Below are 27,703 nucleotides of genomic sequence, written 5' to 3' on the forward strand. Positions count from 1 at the left end.
AACAACCTCACTGACTCCCTAAAGGAGGAAGCTTCTAGTCTGAAGTTTTCTCCCACTGTTAGGAAGTAGACCTGTGACAGTGGCCCTGGGCCTCCCTTCTCTGGGCCACCTGACAGCCCTAGGCTCTCTGGACTCCACTATTAGCATCACTTTTTTGGGAATATAAGACTCTCAGAAGCCAGAATGACATTGTAAATGATACTGTAAATTAAGCCCATAGTATTTGACTTCAGTCAGACCTCAAAGCCACAGATTAATGCCTTCTATTATTTTATAGATAAGGTAAATGAGGCCCAGAGATATTATGGGGCTTACCAATTAGTGCCAGAGTTAGGCCACATCACCAAGAATCTGGAGGAAAGCTCAGGTTTTGAAGTCCAAAGAACTAGGTGCAAGCTCTGGCACCACCACTTGCTGACTATGTGACCTTGAGCAAGTCACTAGAATTTTCTGTAATGTTGCTTCACCTATAAAATGGGAAAAAGAGTAGTCTGTGCTCTGCCTACATCACAAGGTGGTTCAATCATTCATTTAATAAATACCTATTAAGCACCTACTTTGTGCCACCTCCTACACAAGTGTTGGAGTTCCAGTGGCAGATAAGGTAAATAAGATATTTCATTCCAGACACATGAATTCACAGTCTAGTGATAATCAGCGAGACGATGTGTGTGAAAACTGTAAAGTGACAGACGAATGTTAATTATTTTATTATTCCATCCCACTGAGTTACATCAGATAAAAGTGTGATGAAATTTTATTCCATAGTTTTTAACAAAGAATCCTCACTGAGCCGAAAATAATCAACTGAATGAATAACCAAAGCTTGGAACTTAAACATATACTCTTCTGTGAAAAGTACAGTGATGACTGACTTTTTAAAACAATTATTACAGGTTAAATTTTTGCAAGAAAATCCTCTCCCAAATATTTGAGCTTTTTTGGTATTTACTAATACTCTATTGTCTATACCCAGTAGCCAGACTACAATTCTGAAAATCCTGACTAGCCATCTCTCACAGTGAATGGGGGCTGAGGCAAAAGCATAGCTCAATCAGTGCAAATCCATGCCTGCTATTTGAAAATATGAAAGCCTTGAATCACCCGGGTTATTAGAAATTTAAGAGTGTGAGTCTCTATTGAGAAATGGATCACGTTGAAATGGTGTCATTCTCTGTGGCATGGGTATTTTTCTTTCCCACTCTTTTAGTTAGCCACACCACCTTCCAGCTAGATGAATTCAGAATTGCTGACCTCCAATCAGACCTATGGCCTTTGACAACCTCTCAACAATAGAGAAAAGCTCCTTGTCAACTCTGTCTGTATTGTATTTTTACTTTGATTTTCAGCCTTCCACAGAGATTTGAGTTCTTCTTTTTCCCACCTCTCTTGGGAAGGGTGGAGGATCTTTGTTATAAAACATACCACAAGAGTTTAACACTAGAGAGTGATAGGAAATATGTGGTTAGGGTTTGGCAATGCCACAAAACAGGGACTGCACAGTTTTGAAGCGAGCAGCCAGATAGCTATGCACATGATAAAATAACAGCTTAAGTGAGACTGAAGCCATTCATGCAGGCTCCTGGATCATTCATTTTTAGTCAATTTTTTTTTTTTTACAAAATCAATAGGATCAGACACCAAGACTGCCCCAAAAAAACCCAATCCATAGGCTTTTCATCTCACAAACAAGGCTCTAGAGCCTGGCTGTGTTGGGGTAATAGACAGTGTCCTATGATTTGTTGCCTATTAGGGGAACCACTTATAGCTTTTAAAGAAACCACTAAAAAATCTCTTTCTTTATCAGAGAAGACCAATTTGTAAGTGCAGTTCAATTTCATCTCACAAATAGAAATTTCTTCAGAGAATATTGAGCTAAGCCACCCAATTCTGAGGAGGTTATAGATTGGAGCCGGAGGTGACTGGTATTCAGGTATTTCATTCCAGACCTCTCCAAGGGCTTACATAACTCATTATGTTCCCTTCGTCCCACACACGTGCCCATTTATACACACGTGGACACACAGACAAAGTGATTACAGGCCATCCACGCTCTTGCATAGAAATGAGAAAACAGTCCTCTGATTACTCACATTTTCTGCTATAACTTAAAATGAATGCCTTTTTAAAAACACATTTCTTGACTTTAGAAAACTGGAGAAGGCTTGAGACCCAGAATGGAATGGGATCATGATGTTTCCCTTGGCCAACAGTAGAATTTGGGTTTTAATTCTAGTTTGTTATTTTCAGCAATTTAGTAATTTAACTAAGATAAAAGAAATAGAGGCAGCTACAGATTTTCAATAGTTTTGGGTTTCCAGCCCTTTAATAGTAGGTCTGCACAAAGTTAACCCTCATCTCACTCTTCAATTTTCAAATGAGGGGAAGTTTTACAATTTTAGAATATTGACAATCTAAGCTATCTTAGAAACGACCTAGTCACCCAGTTATCAGTAGTAATTTATATCACATATGAGTACTATGTGGCAATGGTGAGAAAGGTTGCAAGTAAATTTTTACTAATAAATTCTTCTTATTGTTGTTAATAATAATGTAAAGAAATTTGGAAATGATTTGTGCTTTATTTTTCAAATCAGTAGGATCAGATTCAAGAGTTTTGTGAAAATAAAGTCACTCTCCCTTGCGTGCATTGCAATGTACATTCTTGAGATGAAAAGAAAAGGATGAAATTAAAGTTAGGCCACTGAGAATTCAGATGGCTCCAGTATGGCCAGTGGGAAATCTCTTTTTTTTTCCAGTTTTGTTGAGAGGGAAATCCTGTGTTTATAAACTTCATGTGTGTTGTGGAAGCAAAGACAAAGAATCAGTGATTTTTAGTGCATTTTCTTAATTTTTCAGATGAAGAACTGAGGGTAAAGATGGAAAATGATCTTCGCAAGGTCATAGTTGAACTAGGACTAGAATTTGAATATGTAAAGCCACTGCTCTTTTCATTCCATTGCTTTGATTACTTTGATCCTTCCAAATTGATGGAGTTTGCCAATCTACCCTTGCACAGTATCCTTTTTTTAGATATAGCCAAAATACCTCAGTAAATGAAAGAAAACCACAAAGAAAATATGCCTTAACTGTTGCATCAATCTGCAACATTAAAGAAAGACCAAAATCTCAACCATAAGGCCCACTGGCCTTCTCTTATGACTCCAGAAGCTAAACTCTTTATCTCGAATTCTCCATGGGGATCAAAATATCATTTAACACTGAATTTTTTCCTTCTCTGGCAAAGTCTGTTTCTAACTGGCCACATTTTACTTGAATCAAGCACTTCCTCTTCCAACAAAATACAGTTATACAAGGGCACACATCCAGGTCCCCCCTCATACTCCAAACAATTTACCAGAATTGGAAAACATAGACTCTAGCAATGAAAGGTTTCATTCTGCCAATAGAGAATACTCTTCCACTTTCTAGCTAGGAAGATATTTGGGTAAAGCTAACACAAGGGTCTACTATTACCTTGGCTTAACTTCTTAGCATTCAGTGATTTGGGGTTGAGAAATCTCTGTAATTATTTTTTCAAGGGATAAAATTGATGTAAGGAACTAGTCTTGCCTTTTTCAAAAGCTTTGGCTTTAACCAAACTGCAGTGACAGTTTTGACGGAAAATCTGTACATGGTTCCCAGTGTTTTCTCCAATATTGTATCCTCCCTATTATGCATTGGCTAAAGAACGATAATGTGGTTTGGGTCTGGTTTACTAAGGAGACACACTTGAGTAGAAGACCCAGCAGTTTTATGGAAACACTAAAATAGTGATGCTGGCCCTGGTTCGGGTGCTCGTGAACAGGAGGAGGCTGTCTCTAACTGAGGCGTGCGGTCTCTATGAGAACTTAATAGCCATTTATGCCACTGGTTTGACCTGGCTAATCCGAGTGGGGGTCTATCGCAGGAAGGCAAGAAATGCTTGATACAGACCAGAAAAAAAGGGGCCTGTGGAGGAGGCATTTCAACATAGTACAATTGTGGAGCTGTTCTACTTTTCTCTAACTTTCAGCAGCTTAGGAAAGAGGTGTGGCAGCACCATTTTGAAGCCAAGGGGAGGTCTATGAGGAGATAGTAAACAGGATAGGAATTTAAACTAGAACCATTGTGTTTGCTTTCCTTCCAGTGATAAATTTTCCTGGTTAGCTCTTGATATCTATGAAAAACAGCCCTCTTTCCCAAGCGAACATTTCCTGCTCCACCTTCTGGATAGAATTGAGAAAGGTGGTGACGATGCTAATGATTTTTCGGTGGTGTAAACAGTGTGACCCCCTTCACCAACTGACGGGAAATCTTTTGAAAAAGCTCCACTTAATTACTCAAGCCCTCACATGCCAGTGTGGCCAGATGTATAGTATCTATCTCTCTACCCTTTTTGTCCCCAAGAACCCTGGAGACTTATTCTGTCCAAAGGGGTTCGTGGAAAGACAGAACCAAAATATCAGTATGGTCACCATTACCAGACTTCGGATTTGGCCGTCATGGTACTGTGAGCAAAAACTTGTCCCACCAGATCCTCTCACCAGTTTTCCAGGTTTTGCACTTGACTCAGACTGCTGTGCCTAGGAGCCAATGTTATAACGCTCTTGTTTCACATGTATATGTCCAACTACTGTTCCAAGTAATGCAAATACTGTACCAGAGCTTTTGAGCGCTGGGCAATTTCAGCTTTAGCCACACATTAGGTCACAATCAATTCTCTTTCATGACTCTTAGGCCTTGTGTTCAGCCTGGGCCGCAGCCCATCCTTGCTCTGGCCTCGACATGAATTCTGTTTTGGGGGCTTCTGGTATGTTTTTTGGGTCAGCAGACCTTGGTCAGGACATTGAAAATCCATCATGATGAATCTCTCTAAATTCATTCCCAGAAATTTGCTGAATTTCTTATACAAATTGATTTACTTCTGCCGCAGCGACATACTATCATTCATTCATCCATTTACTTAAGAAATATTTATTGAATGCTTACTATATCCCAGACAATGCTTACTATATCCCAGGCAGTACAATAAACACTGAGTTTATATTAATGAATAAGACAGGAAGGATCATTATGGATCATATAATCTAATGGGAAGATTAAAAAGTAAGCAACAAACAGACACATAAATATTAAAAATTGTGAAAAGTGTTATGAACAAAATGAAGGCAAAGTGAAGACTATTTAGTATAGTCAGGGAAAGGATCTCACGGGAGGTGATATTTAAGTCCCCAGCCTACGAATGAGAAGGAGCCAGGCTTGAGAGCTGAGGGCAGAGTGTTCTGCACAGAGAGAATGGTATATGAAAGAGTTCTACAATGGGAAAGCATTTGGAGAATAGGCAGTCCTTCCTTTGCATGGTCCCAGTATGCAGGAATTTCAGTTACCACAGTTAAATAACGCCAGTCTTCCAAGCAGGCAGTTCAAGTTTCAGTTGCCATGGTATATCAATTGTGGGTGGTTGCATAAAGTAAAAGCTTCATTACTAGCGCTTCAGTCCACAAATTACTATGTAAATAAGAGATACACATCATGAGCAGTGACCAGTCGCATCACTTCTTTCTGTCTGTTGATGATTGCTCACTGTGCATGTTATTCAGTTCACATAGACAGCAAAGAGTATAGTTGTGCTGCCTTCTTTTCTCCCAGTGATAAACCCATGTGACATTTTATAAAAATGGGTAATTGAAAGAGGAAATTAACAGAGATGAAAGTGCAACAGAGAAATAAAAAAATAACAATGGCGGTTAAATTTGAATCAGATGTAAATGTATTTATAGAAGAAATAGCTGGTGGGATTGTTGACCCTGCTACTGTTTGAAAGGCTTTAGCTATGCAGCTCGAGAAACTTAGTGAAGACAAACTTATCGACATAAATGAGGAAAACGGTTGTGACAAAAACATGAAAATGGTCCAGAGGAAGTGGCACCAGCAAAACACTTCTCATTAAAGGAATTCTCAGAGATATTTCACAATGTTGAAAGAGCAAAGGATAAAATGTTGGAAGTTGATCCATACTTAGAAAGGAGTATGACAATTCACCAAAGCATAGAAAAGATGTTTGCTCCGTGTTGTAAGTTACATGATAAGAAAATGGCGTGCACTGTTCAAACTACTGGACTATTTTTACAAAGAAATAAAACACTATAATTCTCAATATTTCTAATGTTTTAAATTACAGTGTACTAGACATATATCAATTCTACTATTTTTCTCATTTGCCTACGCATTTATAGCTGACAATAATAGAGTTTTTAATGTTTTGAGAAAAAAATTTAAAAGTTACAGAACAATTGTAATTTTTCCCATTGATTTTTAAGGTCGCTTTGCATGATTTCAGATTTAATGGTTATTTACAGTCCCACACTACCGTGCAAAGCCAGAACTTTCTGTATTAAAAAAAAAAAAAGCTTATCTGCTAACATTTATTGGAGTTGTGATCCCAGGGCAACACAAGTGAGGGCAACATTGTCGGCGGCTGCCATGTGGAGACTGGAGTCACAAAGAGGTATTCATCTGATCAATTGCGGTCTAAGAAAAAGAATTTGAAATACGGTTTTTGTTGCTATATAAATTTTAAAATGAAAGGTCTGGACAAAAAGGGAAGATTCAAGCAGGATGTTTATGTCTTCTTTTTATCTTTAAACCCTGTCAATGGAGAAATAAGAAAAGCTGCATTTCACAATGTGATCGCAACAGCAGAACATTAATTCTAACCCTAACCTCAACCCTAACTGCCCCCTCCAACTTAAAAACTTCTTGAAGTACATAAAGATAAGTTTGCGAAAGCTCCAGAGACCTTCTATCTCTCCCAATCTGTCTTCTGTTTGGGTAATAAAAGCTGGAAGTCGGAGCTTTTTTGAAGTAGCTAAAGGTGTCATTGGTCCTCCTCTTTCACTGTTATTTTCCTATTTCCTTTCATGGAAAGGAGGGAGAAAAATTTAGTTCCCTGAAAAATTTTCATTTCCCTTTTATTTCCAATTCTTTTTCTTGAGATTCAACAATAACAACACGACAATTCTAAGATCTATGATATTCTCTTAAATGAAAGTGAGTACTTAGAAGGGAGTGCAGTAGTCCCCCCTTATCTGTGGGGGATATGTTCCAAGACCCCCAGTGGATGCCTGAAACCACAAATAGTACTGAATCCTATGTATACTATGTTTTTTCCTATACCTACCTACCTACCTACGATAAAGTTTAATTTATAAATTAGGTACAGTAAGAGATTAACAATAACTAATAATAAAATAGGACAATTATAACAATATACTGTAATAAAAGTTACCGTAGTTCTTAGCAATCTCAGCATACATTTTTTTCTTTCCTCAATAAGTCGAGAACTTTTACCTTTTCACTAAAAGGAAGCACTTTATGACTTCTCTTTGGCATGTCTGAATTGCCAGCATCACTACTCTTGCTCTTTGGGGCCATTGTCAAGTACAATAAGGGTTACCTGAACACAAGCACTGAGATACCACCACAGTTGGTCTGATACCTAGATGGCTAACAAGTGACTGACCAGCAGGTTGTGTATCAAGCATGGATATATTGGACAAAGGGATGATTCTCATGGGTGGGATGGGGTGGGAAGGTGCAAGGTTTCATCACACTACTCAGAAAGGCATGCAATTAAAACTTAAGAAATCTTAGGAGCTGGCCCTGTGGCCTAGTGGTTAAATTCAACACGCTCTGCTTTGGTGGCCTGGGTTTGGTTCCTAGGTGCAGACCACACCACTCATTGGTGGCCATGCTGTGGCAGTGACCCACACACACACACATACACATAGAAGAAGATTGGCATAGATGTTAGCTCAGGGCAAATCTTCCTCAAGCAAAAAGAGGAAAATTGGCAACAGATGTTAGCACAGGGTGAATCTTCCTCAAAACAAAACAAACCTTAAGAATTCTTAATTTCTGGAATTTTCCATTTAATATTTTCAGACTGTGGTTGACCACTGGTAACTGACACCATGGAAAGTGCAACCTCTGATAAGGGGGGACTACTGTAGACAAAAGCCTTCAGGAACTGAGAGTAGGGGAGGGTAAGAATCCCTTAAGTGTAGCAGACTAGAGACTCAGCTTTTGTGGGCTCCAAAATAACCAGGAGTCTGAGCTTACACTCTAAGCAAAAAAATAAGGCCTCAAAATTAGCTCATGGTTGTTTCCCTGTTGTTGATGGATGTGAGTTCGACAACTATAGTGATATTTCCCAAATTCCTTGAATCCTAGGGAATGGGATTTTTCAGCAAATTTTTTTCCCCCTTTTAAAATAATATTGGAAGAAGTCTCAAGCCATGGAATATTAATGTGTTATTTTAAGACACTAAGTCAAGAGAGTTTATCTTCTGTGATGTTGCTTGGACCTTATTTCAGAAGAAAAAATATTTTCAAAGCTACCCTAAATGTGAATTGGGAAAGATTAAGCTGCCAGGCCAGACATGTTAAACCTGTTTACAGATCTCCAGAAGGATCCAGTTGACTCTGGAACTGGAGTTGAAAAATGCATGAACTTTCCAGTCAAAAAATGCACAAATATCACTCAAAGGGTTTACTTGCCAACAATATCAGTACTTGTATATTCCAAGTATTGCTTAATATTGTCACTAATTAGTATTATCAGAACCAAAAGTCTAACCAAAATATATTTGAAAACAAATTTCCTCCTAAATGCTATGTCTCTAAAGTTATCAAATTGTTGACTGCTACTATCCAGATCTTGGACACAGTTTTGTAAGCTTTTTACTACAGCTCCAGTAAAAGGTCTATTCTAGAAGCTTCTTTAGCCAGCAAAATATTTTTGTGTATTTATAATTTATTTTTAAAATATTTGGTTCTTCTTAGTCTAAATTTTTAATTTATTTTTCTTTACGTTTTGTTATGTACATAATCTATTAGGAAAGTGACACATATATTATAAATAAGTAAACATACATTGTTGATCCATGTTCAAAATTTTTTAATGTTAGAAGTCTGTAATAAAAAAATTGAGGACTGCCTCTTTAAAGAAATTTCCATTTGAAGAGTCTATGAATCACATATTTTTAAAAGTTGATGACAATAGTACATCTTTGAAATAGGAATATTGACCAAGATGTCGATCCACATATAAGCTGAAAACACTAATTTCAATTGGAGTTGAATATGTCGTTAGTATCTTACATTAAATCAATCAATCAACCATTAGCCAACTAACCCGCAAACCCTTGATCTTTATGGAAGTTCCTTTCCTTACTAACTAGACTCTCTGAAGGATTTAATCTCACAAAAGTTCTACTGAAAAGATCTATTCACCTACTGAACACTAAATGAAGCAATCAACTCTGCTAGTAAGTTGGATATTTAGGGAAACATTCATTTGTCCGTTATTTGATATCATGCAGTGAAAACAACAAATTGAGTGAATTTGTGATTTTCCTACCTGTCATCTTGTCATCATTGCAAAAAGACATATATAAATCCCACCAGGGAATTTATTCTTCATCTCAAGTAGCACAAGTGTGCTTCTTAAGCTGGAGTTCAAGCGTGATCATTTTGTGACAGTTGTTTTACTCCTAGTAAAATTAATGTTTAATACATGTGGTGAACCACAATTTGCCCTTGGTTATTCACATTTTCTAATGGTATACAATACCAGTTATTGTTAATAGGGATAACACTGGGAATACTGAAAGAATAAATGCTGTCCATTTTATACTGATTGCCCCAAATAACGATTATTGTCATCAGAATGTAACACAATGTTAAAATGAGACTCTTTCTCTTTCAGTTTCTGCCCAGGCCCAATAGGTGCCAACTCTTCCCTCATGCCAAAGTGAGATGCTAGACCACTAAAACAGGACTTGCAGAGGAGATACACAAAAGTCAGTTTAGCAACCCATTGGTGATCACCTCCAGTTTCTAAAATGGATTGCAGAAACCAAGAGATGGGTTGTAGATTTGAGGAGGATTTTTGAAGAGTTAACATTGTGTATGCTGTGTCCCAAATGGAGGGGTACTCATCCCTCACCTCAAGACGGGGGAAAGTGGCTCCAAAGGCACCAATCTCTTCGATGGGAGAGCTTGGAGACACAGTACACTGATATCAGGCCTATACCTGGGAAATCTAAAGTAGGAGGAATTGGCTGGCTAGCTGTTTTGACAGCAGAATAAGAGAGGAGTCTGTACTGGGATGAACCTGACTCTTGTCAGAGCAAAGAACATGAAGGGCTTCCCATGAACCAATACGGAATGAGAAAGAGATCTAGCCTGGTACTGTTTCACATCATGAACAACAGACCTCCTGAAGGGATGGGCGATCTCAACAAAAAGAGTCTGGATGTGTTCCCTTGGAGGGCAGAGGAAATATAATTATCTGCCATCAAGGACTGCTGTGAGAAATGATGAGAGAGTTCTCCAAAGGACCCTCAAAAGCACCCCCCAAGAGAAAGAGTCAGCCTCAAGCACCTACACCAATGCCAGATTGCTAGAACAGAACCAGCCTTCGCCTGGCCCTTCCGTCCTCACCTTCCCTTGGCTTTACTTGGAGGAACTGAAGGCAGGGCAACAGAGGAAATGACTCATGGCTCCGCTGTCCCCATAGAGGAGGCCACCTTGAATTAGGCATGAACTGCAAGGAAAAAGATGTTAACTTGCAGTACATTTCTTAAAGTTTTAAAAAATCATTATTATTATTATTATACATTATTTTACTGGGACTCTTTGAGGGAGTAAAATAAGCAGAGGACTTTTTTTTATTTTCTGAAAGTTACTAGAAAAGCTACAGGGCCCATTGTATTTGACCAGGGACAAGTAAAAAGAACAAATCTCTAAGAATAGATTTGAAGGGCAGTAGGGGAAAAGAAGAATGAAATTGTTTTCTATTGTATGTACAGCACAAACTCTGATTGTACAATTTAATGATCTCAGTAATAATAGCTAAAATTTATCAAATGTTTATTACACACCAGACATTGTCTTATTTCCATGTATTAATTTATTTCATCCTCGCCACAACCCTATAAGATTATTATACTCATTTTCTAGGTGAGAAATTTAGGTGCAGAGAGAGGTTAAGTAGCTTGCCTGAAGTTGCATAGCTAGTAACTGGCAAAGGCACTCATATGGCTATTCCAGCAAGTAAGAATTCAACCTCTTTCCTTAAATTCTTCTTTTCTCTCAACACTGAAACTACTGGATATCTAAAATGTAAAGCACAGCTTCATCAATTTCCATGCATTAACACTGCAGAGACACGCGAGGCTACATGTTATTTACTATGTTTTGTTTCAAGACTAAAACAGTGATTCACCATAGGATAAGGGTTTTTTTCCCTTAAATATATGTCTCTTGCTTTTACTTCTTTGTAGATGTGGACAACCACTACAAAATAAAGTACAGCTGAAGGGCCGTGACCTCCTCACGCTGAAGAACTTTACAGGAGAAGAAATTAAGTATATGCTATGGCTATCAGCAGATCTGAAATTTAGGATTAAACAGAAAGGAGAGGTATGTAGCATTTTCATCTTACCTTCCATTACTACCAATCAGCCTTTTTAAAGACAGCTTTTCCAAAAAAAGAGGGAAAGGAAAACACATTAAAATTCCTAAACAGTAGCTAAGTAATGAAACCACACAGTCAAGGTAATTGATTATCACTGAGTGTAGAGGAATATAAAAAGCATAAAAATCAGTTATTCAATGACAAGCCATTGCACTTCTTTCATGTGGAATGTTGAAATGCATTATTAACTGGATCAGAACCAAAGGAATCATTTCTCCGGAAAGATTTTATTTTTATACCTCCTTTCTTTTCCCTGTGTTTTCTATCAAGTTAAAAATAAGGATGCTACATTTTTTTCCAGCAACAAATTTCAATTGTGGATGAATATCAGATCTACAATAATTAGGATAATGTCAAAAAATTCACGATGATGTGACAGTGTTAAAAAAAATTTAGATTAGCAAGAAACAATTAAATGGTAACCAAGTAGGAGAAGAGATGGGATATGGTGCTTAGCTGTAAGCATTATTCTGCATTTTGAGCAATTTATGTTTGAAACACGCTTAATTAATGCAGCAGCTTCATTTAGACTGCTTAATTGTGAAAGCATTTTCCTATTCCAAGCTTGTTTAAAAGCATTTTAAAGAGTTGGTTTCAGGTTGAGAACGTTTTACACCACCTTGATTTTCTTATCTGGTTCACTAGCTCTCCAAGTTCCTAAGAACAAACTGAAAACAGGAGTGACTCCAACTACTATGGGTTGACGTTCCTATGGAAGACCTGAAATGTGGAGAAAAGCTCCCCCAAGATCCCAGGCCTTGGTTCTTCACATTTTGTATGTGACAGAGGTTAGCGGACAGGAATCTATTTGTTCCAGAAGGCATCCTATCAGGAAGTCCATCTACAGAAAGAGGAAGGAGGAAGAGCCCCACCCCACACCCAGACTCTCCAGATTGTTTCCAAATGACCTCCAGAAAAGCCTTTGCACTCCCACGAGGATGCGTGATGAAAGTGTAGCCGAAACTCTGGGGATTCATCTTTAGGAATCTTAATACCCCATGTTGTGATAGAGTAGCATGTTCCTAGCTGAGAAAACACTTCCCAGTCAAGCATCTTCAAGGTGACTGAACATTGATAGGGATTTCCATGGATTTAAGTGAGAAGATGGTTCCCATATGAAATATGAATGTACTTTGAAGCAAATGTTCAGGTTGAACCCAGATCAACTAATAATGCGTTCTAATTACATGTCAGTGAGCTATGGGAGTTTCTGTTCCATTTGTACAGCACATGGAAAAAACACTTGAAACTCACTTTCAAAATTAACATTTTGAATGCTTACTTGGAAGCAGTAATTAATTATTCTATGTTTTCTAATAATGCAAAGAATAAGTTTTGGAGCATAATCCTTGATATTGGATATAAAATATATTTTTCATTTTAATTGTATTCTTGTCCTTGATTTTCAGTATTTGCCTTTATTGCAAGGGAAGTCCCTAGGCATGATTTTTGAAAAAAGAAGTACTCGAACACGATTGTCCACAGAAACAGGTGAGTCTACAGCCAAACCAGCACTTGTGTTGAAGAGGGGGCCGGAGGGTGAGGACCTGGGAGGAATAGCCCAGTGCGGGGATTTGTCTCTTTAGTAACCACAAAGGGAAAACATCGTCACTGAGAGTAGCCCTACCAGCCTCTGAACGCGCTTTCCAATTCTCATAGAAGCTGCAAGCAGAAAGATTAGCTTCATCTGTAGGAATTCCACGAGGACTTGCGTAGACGTCCCAAATAACTCCGTATGGTCAGTACAAAATGTAAGCGGCCACAAATTCTAAGGCCTCCAACTCATGTGGGCAAGAAATGTGTATTTTTCTAACATGTAAAGAACTTTTTCTTGTTTGCGCCAATTTTGCTGCATGGTGGAAACCAAATCTCCGCAACGTTAGGCAATCCTCAGTCATTTCAGGGTTGACTTTGTCAATTTAGGATCTCCTTTCCCTTTCCCCACAGTCATGGTTAAGTCCTGGAGAGTATCTGGACGCCTAGACGTCTAGGGCCATGGGGATCTGGTCATTGGTCATCAGAACATCATCATCAAATGTCCATACTGGAATCTGCTGGGACTTCTGTATCCCCATTGGACCTTGGCTGTCTCCCATCCCTTGTGGGGTTTGCTTCACTCTGATCACAAGACCTGAGATATCTCTTGGTTTTGCTCTCTTGACCTTTTGGCAGCTCTCCATGCCACGCTGGGCACAAAGATCCTGCAAGTTTCTCTCTACTCTATCGTTCCTTCCTCATGCTGGGTGCCAGAGAGTTCTATAACATTTGCTATCTCCTGGAGCTCTGTCTTAAAAGAAAGACACAGATGTTCACAGCTCTGGAGTTCCCCAAACTCATCTGAAATTTCCGTCATTTTCCTCACCTTTCAGTGCTTGGCCTGGTGGACAGACAGCAGGTACAGTGTGAAAGGTCCATCAATTTCTATTTCCGTTGTCTCTTCTCTCTTGCTCCTCTTCTTTCCCTCCCAGTTACCAGTATTGGAGGCCAGGTCATAAAGCAGGGAGAAAAACTGGCTCTGACTATCCACGTATTCTTTGAAATCAATTGTTTGTGCCTGGAAGCCTAGGCTGTTCAAACTCAAAATTTCTTTTTTTCTCAAACTATTATCTCTGTAATGAGTTTCAAAAAGTCTATTTTGAAACTCATAAGCCACACGTCGCCTCTTTTCTTTCTCTCCGCATTTCTGCTCTATCAGACCTCCCTTGAATCAGTAATATGACTGCCCAAATGGGCAAATGGATAGGATCCAGGAGGGGGTACCACAAACAAAAACACGTTGTTTGATTTTTCAAATATCTTATCCTACTTACAAGTATCAGAGCTTCCTAGGACTTAGAAGCAAACGACTACATCGTATAATTCTTGCCTTGTAATGATCGGTAATGAGGTTCATCAAATACATAACAAAATGAAGTTCAGAGGGATTAAGTGACTTGCTAAGTTCACTCAATTAATACTAATAGCACCAGGATTCAGATCTCAAGTTCACTGTTCTTACTAAGGTACTCCTCTTTCCCCGTGAGAGAAGGAAGGAGGAAGAGGGGAAACATATAAGTGTCATCTAATCTTTAAAGTCCTAGAAAGGAAACAGATGAGAACATTCTATTCTTTAAAGCTGGCTCCTTTAAGAGAGCGTTTTGACATCTGACATGCAGGAAAGGAAAAATGAATCTTGCATAAACCAGTCAGTAATTCTCAAGTTTTGCTCCCTTTCAACACTGGTCTTCCATGAGTTGGGCAGAATTTTATTTTCTTTTTTATCATTAGTGCTTAAGAGAGGTGTTCTTTTCTGAAGTCATCAAAAGAATTGATGAATACATAGAAATTTCTCCATTTTAAGTTTTTTAAATTGAATTTTTCGTAGTTGTTGGTGTTTTCTACCACTTTTTTCTGTTCAAATGTTATTTTTGATATCAAGTGTCCCTGAATAAGTGATTGGTTTTACCACTCACATATGTGGTAGTTAAGCTATTAATAAAACCAAGAGTGAAGATTTATTTTTATTTTTTTAAAGATTTTACTTTTCCTTTTTCTCTCCCCAAAGCCCCCCAGTACATAGTTGTGTATTTTTAGTTGTGGGTCCTTCTAGTTGTGGCATGTGGGATGCTACCTCAGCATGGCCTGATGAGCAGTGCCATGTCTGTGCCCAGGATTTGAACCGGGGAAACCCTGGGCCGCCGAAGCAGTGTGTGAACTTAACGACTTGGCCACGGGGGCCGGCCCCAAGAGTGAAGATTTAATAAGCCTTTGGGTGCAGATTCTGTGCCAAGTGCTCTACATTAATAACATGGATTATCTCACTTAATCCTCATGACAACCCTATGAGGGTGAGACCACTGAGAAAACTAGGCTGAAACAGGTTTAGCAAATGGTCCACGGACACATAGCTAATAAATAGCAGACCCAGGATTGGAAGCTATTATTAAATGTATTTTTAAGTATCTAATTTAATTCGGACATGTAATAGTCATGTTTTACTCCAGTAAAATTTTTTCTAAAGGTGACATTAAGCATTCTGGTAAATGATGGTTTTCTATAAAGAAGTGCTCTGAAACCTGCACAAAATTGCAAACTGTAACAACAAATACATGAGAAAAGGAACATATGACCATAAAAAGTTACGGTTCACAGAGTAGTCATCATTATACTCAATAAATTCCCATGGGTCTAATTGCATATGGCATCCTGCCAAACTCAACAGGAGGCGAATCAGTCAGAATAAGTAGCTGCTTTAAATGCTTACAGAAATGGTAAACATCAACCAAAAGCATGGCAGGGCATTTCTGTTGTGTACATGTGCATCTTAATAGTTGCCCCTTGGCACAATTTTTCATCAAAACCTGTTACCTTGATTTTTAGAGTGAAAATAGGTTGTAATTAAAACTGTCTAGTACTGCGCCAGATTTGTGCCAGCCTCTGGGATGGGGCGAGCCTCACAGGACGGTCCTTGAGGTTTCCATCCCCAGCCTGAGTTGCAGAGATGCAGCAGTATTTCTACTTAAATCAGCGGACAGAATACAATTCTCCACTCAACTTAAGCTATATTAATTGCTCATTTAATATTTTCATTAAAGTGTAACATGCCTACAGAAAAGTGGGCAAATCATTAAGTATATACTTCAATGAATTCTTGGAGTGAACACGTCCTCTTAACCAATGCCCAGATAGAGAAACAGGACGTTAATGGCACCCAGAAGCTCTCCCTTGTATTTCCTTCCAGTTGCTACTCCCCCTACCCAAGGGTAACTATTATCCTGGCTCCTAACATCATAGATTAATTTTGCCTGTTTTCGAACTTTTTATAATGGAACCATTCAGCATATGCTCTTTTGTGCCTGGCTTCCTTCACTCAGCATTATGTTTGTGAGATGTATCAATGTCACTGTGTGTAGTTGTAGACATTCATTCCTCACCCACTCTTTGTGTACGCCTGCCTGGCAAACCGTGCAATTCTCCTGTGTGTCTACTGATGATTACGTTCTTTTATTGCAAATTAATTGAGCAGATAGAAGGATACATTTATTAATCTCGATGAGCACAGTAGCCGATAGAAAAATGCACAGAGCATCCTAAGAGATGGTTCTTTTCATTATTTAACATTGGTATTTGACTTTCAAGGTGAAATAGAAGCTGGTGCTTTCCAAGCTGTTTCAAATTCATCATTTTTACAAAGGTGGTAATATAAAAATCATGGTACTATTCTGCAGGTATGAAAGTGAAGCACAGAGAGGTTAATGGCTGCCTTAGTTGTACCAGCAAGAGCCCTCAGAGCCCTCATATTTCCAGGGCATGAGTTCTATTTTACTCCTTCTTCCAAACCTTGCAGGGATCTGTGAGAAAAAGAAATAGTAAAAAACAAGATGTGTTTTTATTTTCCCAGACGCAAGTTAAGATATTAACAGAAGAAACCCTTCATTCAAAAAAAATCTGATGTGAATGCGTAAACAAATGAAACAGACAAAAGCAGACTTCTCTGGATGAAGGGTGAAGAGAGAGTAGAGACCCATCCCTCTGCTCTCCTCTCCTTAGCGATGACAGCTCCTGGTGGCTTCTCAGAAGCTCTGACACCCTCCTGAAACCCTTATCTCCATCCAGGTCTGATAAACTGGCGAATGCTTGACCTGTGCTTTTGGACTGGGGTCTGAGGCTTCCTTTTGATCAGTGACCAAAATTACAGAGGCAATGAACTTACATTTTATCTCCTTCAAGAACTGTTGAAGGCTTTGACTCCTATTTCTTAACACTTTCTGTGACCCCGATTCCTATCCCTACCTCATAAGCCCAGGCTTGATGTGAATCTTCTTTTTTTTTTTTTAAAGTTTTATTTTTTTCCTTTTTCTCCCCAAAGACCCCTGGTATATAGTTGTATATTCTTCGTTGTGGGTCTTTCTAGTTGTGGCATGTGGGACGCTGCCTCAGCATGGTTTGATGAGTAGTGCCATGTCCGCGCCCAGGATTCGAACCAATGAAACACTGGGCCACCTGCAGCAGAGCGCGTGAACTTAACCACTTGGCCACTGGGCCAGCCCTGAATCTTCTTTATAGCACAAAGAGAGAAATGAAAAGGCAACAAACTAATCCTGGGTTGTTATAGCAAAATGACTTCTAGAAGGGGGGTGGGGGAGGGCGAAAGGGGTAAAGGGGGACATTTGTGCGGTGACGGATGGAAACCAGACTTTCGGTAGTGAAGGTGATGTGGTCTATACAGAAGTCGAAACATAATGCTGTACAGCTGAAATTTATATAATGTTATAAACCAATGTGACCTCGATAAAAAAATAAATTAAAAAACAAAGTAAGAGTATGACTTGGAGCAGACCTGCCAAGAGATCTTAAACTTTGTTTGAAACCCTCCTCCATAGTCCCCACCCCTCAATGACGTTCATGCCTATGCTAGGCACACAGTAGGTACACAATAAATACTTTCTTGATGAAGGTGCAGTGTTTATATTTGTTTAGGTGACTTTCCCTGTTTAGAAACAGATTAAATGCTGGAGTGATTAGTGATTGTAATCATCACCGAATTCCATTAGCTTCCTTCACACAAAACAGAAAATTCTGTTCTTTTTGTTAACAAAATTAGGAGACATTTGCAAGTAAAACAGTTGGTCCTCTCTCCAGAGTCAAAATTCCTCCTATATTCATTCAACAAGTATTTGTTAAGCACTTACTATGTACCAGTGTTTGTTCTGGATTCTTGAGAGTGATACAGAACTGAGGAAAATCCCTGCCTTCAGGGAGCATATATGCTAGTGGGTAGACAGACAATAAACAATAGATAAAATAAATCAGGGGATGATGTGGTATGTTGGAAGGTGATAAGTGCTCTCAGCAAGGAGAAGAATGTGCCTGGCACTGAGGAAAAAAACACGTGCTCCCTTATTTGGACTTGGCTATTACTCTGAGTGAAATGGGGAATCTTTGGAGAGTTTTGAGTAAAGGAGGGACGTGATCTAGCTTGCATTTTGAAAGGATCTCTCTGACTGCTCTGCTGAGAATAAACTGCGGAGGTGGGGAGTAGAGACCAGACAGAAGCAGTGAAAACTGTCAATAGGTAGCTCTAGGACATAGAGGCTGGGGCCAGGGTGGTAGCAGTGGAAAGGGTAAGAGGGACAGATTCTGGGTATGTTTTGAAGGGAGAGCCAACAAGATTCCCGTTGTATCGAGTGAGAGAGCGATGTCAAGGATGACTTCAAGGCTTCTGTCTGAGCAACTGTGAGCAGGATGGAGCAGGTAGAGCAAGATGGAGGGAAGATGGGGAGCTCAGTTTTAGAAGGATTGAGTTTGAGGTGTCTACTAGACACCCAAGCAAAGATGTTCAAAGGCAGTTGGATATTAGTTTGGAGTATGGGAGTGAGATTCGGCCTAGAGATACTTGGGAGTCATCAGCATATTGGTAGTATTTAAGGCCATGGGAGTGGATACAATTATAAAGGGAATGAGTGTAGATGGAGAAAAGAGGACCAACGACTGGTCCTGGGGCACATCAACAGTAAGAGGTCAAGGAAAGGAGAAGGAACCAGCAATGGAGATTGAGAAGGAGCAACTACCAAAGTAGATGTAAAAGCAAAAAGGGGTGGTGTCCTGGATGATGTGTGAAGAAAGTTGATCAAGGGGAAGGTGGTGAACAACTTTATTAAATGCTGCTGAGTCTAGAAAAATGAGAACTGAAAAGGCCCTGATGTAGCAATATGAAGGTCATTGGTAACCTTGGTGAGAGGAGTTTTGGTGCAGTGTCAGAGGGCCAAAGCCTCATGGGAATAGGTTTGAGGGAAATGAGAAAAGAGGAACTAAAGAGAGAAAGAAAAAGCAAAGAGTTTTGCTGCAAAGGGAGCAAATAATTAAAGGGATACCTGGCAGGGAAATAGGGACAAGAGAAAGTTTGCGTTTGTTTTTTATTAATGAGTGAAAAAATGAGACTAGCCTATTCCAAATGTAGGTAATGCAAGGGAGAAAGGCAAGAATTGCTAGAGCAACATCCTTGAGTAAGCAAGGGAGTATAGCTTCTAGTTTATACATGGGCATGGAAAATTCATCTACGCTTAACGGGAAGGAGAGAAGAATATATGGGGACAGATGCTGACAGGTGGGGAAATGGGGTGGTAGAATCTGGAAGCTCTCTGATTGCTACCATTTTTTCAGTGAGGTAGGAAGCAAGGTCATCAGCTGAGCGCTGGCTCTACTTTGAAAATACATCAAGAATCCAATCACTTTCTCATTACTTCAGCTGCTATCACCCCCGTCCGAGCTATCAACTCTCACCCAAATTGTCGCCATGGTCTCCTGACTGGTCTCCCCTCTTCTGCCCTTGCACCATCACAGGTGTTCTATTAAAACAGAAGTCCAATCATGTCACTCCTCTGCTCCAACCCTCCAATGGCTTCCCATCCTACTCAGACAAAAGTCAAAGTTGTTGCTCACTCCCCACCTTCCTTCTGCAGCCTCACCTTCTAGTACTTTCCTCCTCACACACTCTGTACCTTCCACAGCAACCTCCTTGTCCCCACCAGTCATGACCCTTCCTCAGGACCTCAGAACAAGCGCTACCCACTGCCCAGTATGTCTCAGTGTGGCTTCCCTGACCAAGTTAAAGCAACAGCTCCTATTCCTTACACTCCCTATCCGCCCTCCCTGCTCTATTTTTCTTATAACACTTAACAACATCTAATACACAAGATACTTAATTTACTCATTCAGTTCATTATCTGTCTCTCCTGACTAGAGTGTAAGTTCTGTGTAAGCAGGGACTTGTACCTTGTTGTTTATAATGCCTTTCCCAGTGCCTAGAACAGCACCAGGTGCATAATTTTATTTATTTATTTATTTATTTATTTATTTATTTATTTATTTATTTATTTATTTTGAGGAGGATTAGCCCTGAGCTAACTATTGCCAATCTTCCTCTTTTTGCTGAGGAACCCTGGCCCTGAGCTAACATCTGTGCCCATCTTCCTCTACTTTATATGCGGGATGCCTACCACAGCATGGCATGCCAAGAGGCGCCATGTCCACACCTGGGATCCAAACCGGCGAACCCAGGGCTACTGAGAAGCAGAACTGCGCACTTAACTGCTGCACCACCTGGCCGGCCCCCATAATTTTAGAATGAGTAAATTTCAGAACAATGCTGTGAGGCCAGGACCTGTTGCGGTCACTCCACAAAAACAAGATGTGCCTCCCACCAAAATTTGGTTTGATCGTTGACAGTGAAGACGCCACACATGTACTAAGACGGTATGAAAAGGTTTATTCCTCACATAATGTGTCTTTCTGGGAAGAGTAGGGCTGTCTCCTAAGCTCATCTGAAAGTGGTATTAGAGAGCCTGGAAAGGATACTGGCCTGGGCTTTCGTTGTGGTTGGGGAGTGGGGCCGGGGTGAGGATTCCCAAGCACAGTCTTGTAGTTTGATCCTCCTGCTGTGCCCAAGGAGGGAGCATCTGCACTTTCTTATCAGCTTGCCCAGATACAGGGCAGAAGAAGAAGGGAGAGTGATGGCTTGAAAGCTGGTAGCAGTCAAACATCATAAATGGAGTCAGAATCTTTATTACAGAACCCATGGCAGGTAGAGTGTTGATATGTTAGTGGGTTTATTACAGAACAGAACCCATGGCAAGTAGGGTGTTAGTGTGTTTCATGTTCTCTGATTCTACCTGGGGGTATAGCACATCGGATCTGCAATTGATCTGACGGCTAGGCAAACTGCCTGATTTTCCAGATGAAGAAGACTGAGTCCAGTTCCACTGTGTTGTCCTGTCTCTGTAGATCCCAATGTAAGCTGGCTCGGTGGGGGGGGCGGGGGGGGGGGGAATGGCTCCCCTATAGCAAGCCCTAGGGCTGTAGGTTCTTAAAAACAATCTTGAACAAGTTTTTTTTGACTCTCAGAACCTCTGTCTAAAAATTCTTATAATAATATCTACTGTGCTATTTGTCAGAGTGAAGGATTCAGTGGAAGAATGTTTATAAAGTGCCAGCACATCGTAGCACTCTGTGAATAGTCATTGCTAGAGTCAGAACACAGTGGCCTTTAGCTAAAAACCATTTGGTCTGGGAATACTTAAGAGAACACTTTTAAGTGTAAAATGGGTGGAATATAATTATTTCATTTTAGGCGGTAACAGAAATGAGGACTATTGTTTTGTTGTGGGTTTTTTTGAGTTTTACTTTTAATTAAGAAAGATTTCAAATAAACAGAAAGTAGAGACATTAGCATAATGAGCACATCAATACCCCTTACATCAATCTAACAACTGTTAATATGCTTCTCCTTTGATTTATCTATTCATTTTTGTTGCTGAAGCATTTTAAAGTAAATTAAAGCTATAATTACATTTTATCCCCAAATACATCAGCATGCATATTTTAAATAAACAAGGATATTTTCCTATATAGCTACAATATCATCACACTTAACAGAAATGATTGCTTAATAGCATTTAATGCCCATCCATATTCAAATTGCATTATTCAAATTGCATTAAGACTTCAGTGGGGTGTTTCATGAGACTTTGAGTCAAATTCCCCTTCATGGGTCTAAAATTCCTCCTCCCACAAGGCATCACGCAATTGATGATTTTCTCCTTTCTCATGGGAAACATACGGGATTAGAAAATTGTGACTGTGGTAAATTTCCCAAAAGATAAATTAGGTATATTACAACAAGGAGGAAAAAAATAATGTTTGCAAAATTCCTTGAACAAGTCTCAGTTTTGTAATTATACTTATTTGCCTTAACATCGTGTATTGAAGAAAGCCTGCCTATTGAACCTGTCTCAAATGAGACAGTAAAGTTCTGGTAGGATGTCACAATTTCCCATAATTTTGCCCCAGGGTGTGTGATAAAAGGGCTCTGCTTGTGCCCATAGAGTTTAGCTTAGGGCAGACTGCTCTCTGTGTCATCCTCCTCAGACTAACGGAGTGTGCTGTGAGGGTGGGGCAGGAGGCCTTATCTGCTCAGATGTCCGCAGTAATCTCACATTCTGTGGAGGGTGAAAGTGGTGAGGTAATATGTGAGCGGTGCTTAGCTTTGTCTTGGTTGGAGGATAAATAAAACAGTAGAACCACCCTTTGACTTTGCTGACTTTTCGTGACCCAAAACTGCCATTCCAATGCTTACTTTATTTTCAATTTTTTAAAAAAGTTAAGGTATAATGTGTATATAGTAAAACACAGAGATCTTAAGTGTATAGCTCAATCAGTGTTGAAGAATACATGTACCCATGTAACCTACAAACTCTATCAAGTTCTTTAAAGCATTCCCATTACCTCAGAAAGTTCACCAATGCTCCTTTCCAGTCAATCACCATCTCCAGAAGCAACTACTATTTCAATTTTTGCCGCTCTGTGTTAGTTTTTCCTGTTCTAGAACTTCATATAAATGGAATTATACATCATCTACTCTTTTGTGTCCAGCTTCTTTCATTCATGTTTGTGAGATTCATACATGTTGTGTACATTAGTTGTTCATTCCTTTTTATTACTGACTAGCATTGCATTGTAACCTATGGTATCCCACACTATAGTTTATTTTTCCATTTTCCTGCATGGACATTCTTATATATTTTAAAGAATCGAAACCAGGCATAGCCTCCAAAAGGGAACAATGCTCCATTATTGCCAGGTTCTGAACAAGAGGGTGGAGAAACAGGCACACATCCGAGGAGAGTTGAGTGCTTATACAAAAAAATTCCATCTACTTCCCTCAGCTCCTCATTTTGCTTTGCGTAGAAATTCCCCATCAAAGAGGTTGGAGAGCTTTAAAGATTTTGACTATTCAATTGAGATGGTGCCAATTCCTCATCATTTTGTTTCCTATTTCAGTTATTTTTTTCTCTTTCTTTTATTGTAGGATTTGCACTTCTGGGAGGACACCCTTGTTTTCTGACCACACAAGATATTCATTTGGGAGTGAATGAAAGTCTCACAGACACAGCCCGGTTTGTAAATCTTCTTCTCTCTAAAGCTTCTTTCAGATTTGAAGGATAAATTTCAAAAAGAAAATATGCTTCTCTTTAAATATGGTTTTTTCTCTTAGTGTCCTTGTACTGCTCTCTGTTCTCCTTCTTTCCCTCTTTATCTGATGTTCTGAATGCTTCTCCCTCATCCTCTGGTCACTTTCTATGGGTTAAGATAATTTTTTTCTTAACAAATTGAAGAGCTTTCTGTTTATAAAATTTCAAACTTAGGAAAACATGGAAATCATCAAGCACGACTCTTACATTTTACAATTGAAGAAATGGAGAGCCAGAGAAATGGATATGTTCAATGACTCACAACTAGTTAGCACCAAAGCAGGCAATAACATTAACAGCTAACGTTTATTGAGCGTTTGTTATCTGTCAGTCATGGTGATAACTCAGTTAATCCTTATAACAACCCAAACAGATTGGCATAAAGAGGTAAAACAGCTTAATTAGGGACATACTAGCTACTATACACAAAATCTCAAAATCTCAATGGCTCGAAATAGTGCAGACGTTCCTAATTGGTAATTTATTTATTTATGTGGCCATTCAGGGACTCTGGATGAGAGTAGCTCTATCGTCTTTAAAGTGTGGCCTCCAAGGTCACCCTGGGTGTCAACACCCAGCCAGGAGCTAGGGGAAGAGAGCATGGAGAAGGGATACTTCCTTCAAAGCCACTTTAGCAGAGAATTACCACGATTACTTGCACTCACATTCCATTGGCAAGTACTGGTAGCTCACCCCTACCTAGATGAAAGTAGAGGTGGGAAAAGGCTCGTAACCACTATACTATAGAAAAAGACTGAAACATAGGCCCTCTGACTCCCCGTGCAATGTTCTCACCATTGTATCATGCCTGGTTGAGAAATCCAGAGCAAATGTCTTTGTTAAATATTTTGCCCTTGATATCAAAGACTGATGATTTTTTTCTGAAAATGATGCACCATAAAGTAACTCTTTGCACACATTGTCTGCTTTTCATGGCAGCTACCCTATTATATACTAAAGAATCTGCCTCATTTGAATTGCTGAAGAGATTTCAAATAACTCATTTTTAAACACTTAGTTACATTATTTCAGATGGGACAATGTTAATACCAAGAAAAAAGTGTTGTGTTCATCTTCTAGACGTGAGGGACAAAAAGAATAAACAAACATAAATGAGTTTTCCTTCCAAATATGCTGCCACTGACTGGGATTATATTTGCCTAATAATTCTGCTTCCACAAAAGTGAAATATACTTTATTCAAGAGCAGATATTATAATCTGGTTAAGGGATGAAGCCAGGGGCATAGCCCGGAGAGAAATTTCAGCGGGGATCCTCCGTATAGGACCAAGTGAATGATGGTGAATGCGTCGTGTGTGAACTAGTGGTTGGAAAAGGATACAGTTGGAGGAACAGCTGGGCATCCAATCAAGAGTTAAGGAGTGCAGATTGGCAACCAGAAAGAGGTCAGGGCCCAGAAATCAGTGGAGTGGGCAGGACCCCAAAAGCAAGAGAAAAATAGTCAAGCCTAGACTGAAAGCTGAAGACGAGTGTAAACATATTTTTTTCTGTGCTTACTCTCCAGACAACAATTCCCACTGCAAGTTCTTAGTTACAAGAACTCTACACAGATCCCGAGAAAAACAATCTGCTCAGAAGCTCTAACGTGATTGGGACCTCTTAGTCCATATAATTTGTTCCATTGCTACATGGATACATAAAATTGGATCTATAGAATTACTTCTGATCATTCATTCTTATCCAAAAAAAGATTTAAGCTCCTCCTTAAAAGGTGTATACTATGGATCTCTTGTACTATTACTGCTAAATCATTGTAAAAATCTTACAAAGTAAATATTATTGGCCCAATTTTATAGACAATGTAACCTTGACTCAGAGAATTAATGGAGCTTAGCACCTAAATTAGGGTTTAAATCATGCTGTTTTTTTAAAGATCATGCAGTTTTGACTACCCCTACTGCCTCTTCTATATAGTTCATGAGAGAGAAAGTGAAATAAGTTATGGAAAGCATTGGCTCGTGTGTTACAAGGTCCCCAAGACCACCCCCATGTTTGATGACTCACCAGGAGGTTTCACAGGACTCAGCATATAATCATACTCAAGGCTATGATTTATAACAGTGAAAGGAACCAATCCACACAAATCAACAAAGGGAAAAGGCACATGTGGTGAAGTCTAAGGGAAACTGGGTACAAGCTTCCAAGAGTCTTCTCCTGGTGGAGTCACTCAGGACACAGATAATTCCCTTGGTAACAGGTTGTGACAACACATGTGAAAAGCTGTCAATCAGGGAAGCTCCTTAGAGACTCAGTGCCCAGGGTTTATATTGGGGGACAGTCACATAGCATCCTCTGCCTGATATGTACCCAAATTCCAGACTCCCAGGAGGAAAGCTGGTGTTCATTTTAAACCATATTGTTTGTAAAAACATTTTAGACTCAGTGAGCCACTTTTATAAGTCCTGGGAATGGCGGAACCCCTCCCCAAATAGATGTTTCCAGATGCCATCCAAGGGCCAATCTTACAAGCAGAACTTTCAAAGTCAAGGCTGCTGTGTCTTTTCTGTACAGCTTGGAAGTCATGAGACTTGAGATCTAGTCCAAGCTTTGCCACTTACCTACTCTGTGACCTCCGTAGGTGAAATGTCTCTGAATCTTAGTTTCCTTTTCTATACAGGGAGAGAGTTCTGATCCTTAAGATCTACTTTATACTCTCAAAGGCATGCAAAGGTATTAGATATAAAGTTGTAGTCATTAAACAGAAGTGTGTCCCAATGTAAACCATATGCAGACAGATACAGAGTAATTTGGACCAGGGTAGAAATGGGAGGTAGACAGATTAATTTCAAGGGCTCTAAAACTAGTAAGAGAATTATGTTGGGGAACTTGTTAAAATGCGGAATTCTGGGTTCCACACTCAGAAATTCCAATTCTGCAGGTTAGGGTTCAAATGGTGCCTGGGAATCTATATTTTAACAAGATACCCAAATGACTTTGCTTCAAGAGTGGCTGGACCACACTTTGAGAGACCCCGAGTTGGGAGGTTGTATAGTAATCCTGTGCTGTTGTGCTGGCAGTCTAGGCTAGTGTCATAGTGAAGGAAATGGTAAAGAAGGGACAGCTAATAAGACATTTATATGGTTTCACAATAACTAATTGTGAAGCATAAATTGATAGTGGAGGCAAAATGATTTCAGATTTGTCATTCTTAAAATATACATGTATATATTAGCACAAGCAGGAAAATGAAAGGAGTTTCTGCTTTGAGAAGAAGGTGATAGATCAGGAATTGGACATATTGCATTAAAGGTTGAATCTCCAAGGACAAATGACCACAAGGCATCGGAGATAAAGACCTTGAGTGAAGTTGAGAGCTGGAGAAACAGAAGTACAAACTCAGTGGTAGAAAATGAGCTCCACGGTGTCACTGAGGGAGAATTACAGAAGGCTAAACCTTGAGGACAGGTGCAGTTAGGGAGGGGCAGGAGGAAATCATCAAGCTACAAGGAAAATAAGGATACTGTGATATCAGAAAAGGCTGGCATGGGAGATGAGGGATGTCAGAAAGGGGGGTAGAGTAGCTACTGTGGAAATCTGACTTTCTTCTGTGCACCCCATTACTACTTAGTCTGCCAAAATGTCTGACAAACAAGATATGGCAGAGGTTCAGAAATTCAAGAAATCTAAATTGAAGAAGAGAAATCCACTGCTTTTCACAGAAGCAATTGAACAGGAGAAGCAAGGAAGTGAATCTTAATGACATCTACCCTGCCGATAGGCACCGTACATTCCAGAGCAATTGCCTCCTTGCTTTTTGTAGAAGTTAAACTTTGTAAGATGCGAAGAGATTGGATGATGTTTAAATGACATTGCTGGCCCTTTCAAATCAAGAGAATAGTGCGCACCTGACGCTGATTGACGGCGTGGATTCTCCATCTGCCTTTCTGGCTGCTTTGGGGGCCTGGTGGGATAAAAACGTGACTGCACATTGGTGGAAGAAGAACCCGAGGGGAAACACAGTGGATGTGGCAACATTCGCACTGAAAAAAATCAAAATTAGACCAGTCTCCCGAAAGCTGTTACACGCAATTTCCAAAGTGTCACTTATTTATTCAAATGATTTAATTATTCATTTATTCAAAACTATTTCTTGAATGCCTAGTTTTTCTTCCAGGAATTGTTTTAGCACTGATAACAAATGCTGATCCAAT

General features: G+C 39.5%; 2 protein-coding genes across 4 annotated transcripts in view; both read left to right on the forward strand.

Annotated features, from left to right (window-relative positions):
• The window catches only part of OTC (ornithine transcarbamylase), an 83,018-nt gene that overhangs the window by 24,805 nt on the left and 30,510 nt on the right, over positions 1-27,703 (forward strand). For all 3 annotated transcript variants that reach the window (XM_070604719.1, XM_070604720.1, XM_008537854.2), the window contains 3 exons: positions 11,331-11,469; positions 12,934-13,015; positions 23,370-23,457. In XM_070604719.1, the coding sequence (XP_070460820.1) occupies positions 11,419-11,469; positions 12,934-13,015; positions 23,370-23,457 (221 nt within the window). In that variant the 5' untranslated portion in view covers positions 11,331-11,418. The remainder of the gene's footprint in view (positions 1-11,330; positions 11,470-12,933; positions 13,016-23,369; positions 23,458-27,703) is intronic.
• LOC139081030 (thymosin beta-4-like) lies at positions 24,822-27,377 on the forward strand. Its single transcript, XM_070604722.1, has one exon. The coding sequence runs from the start codon at positions 27,130-27,132 to the stop codon at positions 27,247-27,249; it is 120 nt and encodes a 39-aa protein (XP_070460823.1). The 5' UTR covers positions 24,822-27,129; the 3' UTR covers positions 27,250-27,377.

This window comes from Equus przewalskii, chromosome X (assembly GCF_037783145.1).
Source record: "Equus przewalskii isolate Varuska chromosome X, EquPr2, whole genome shotgun sequence".
In the NCBI taxonomy this organism is placed as follows: domain Eukaryota; kingdom Metazoa; phylum Chordata; class Mammalia; order Perissodactyla; family Equidae; genus Equus; species Equus przewalskii.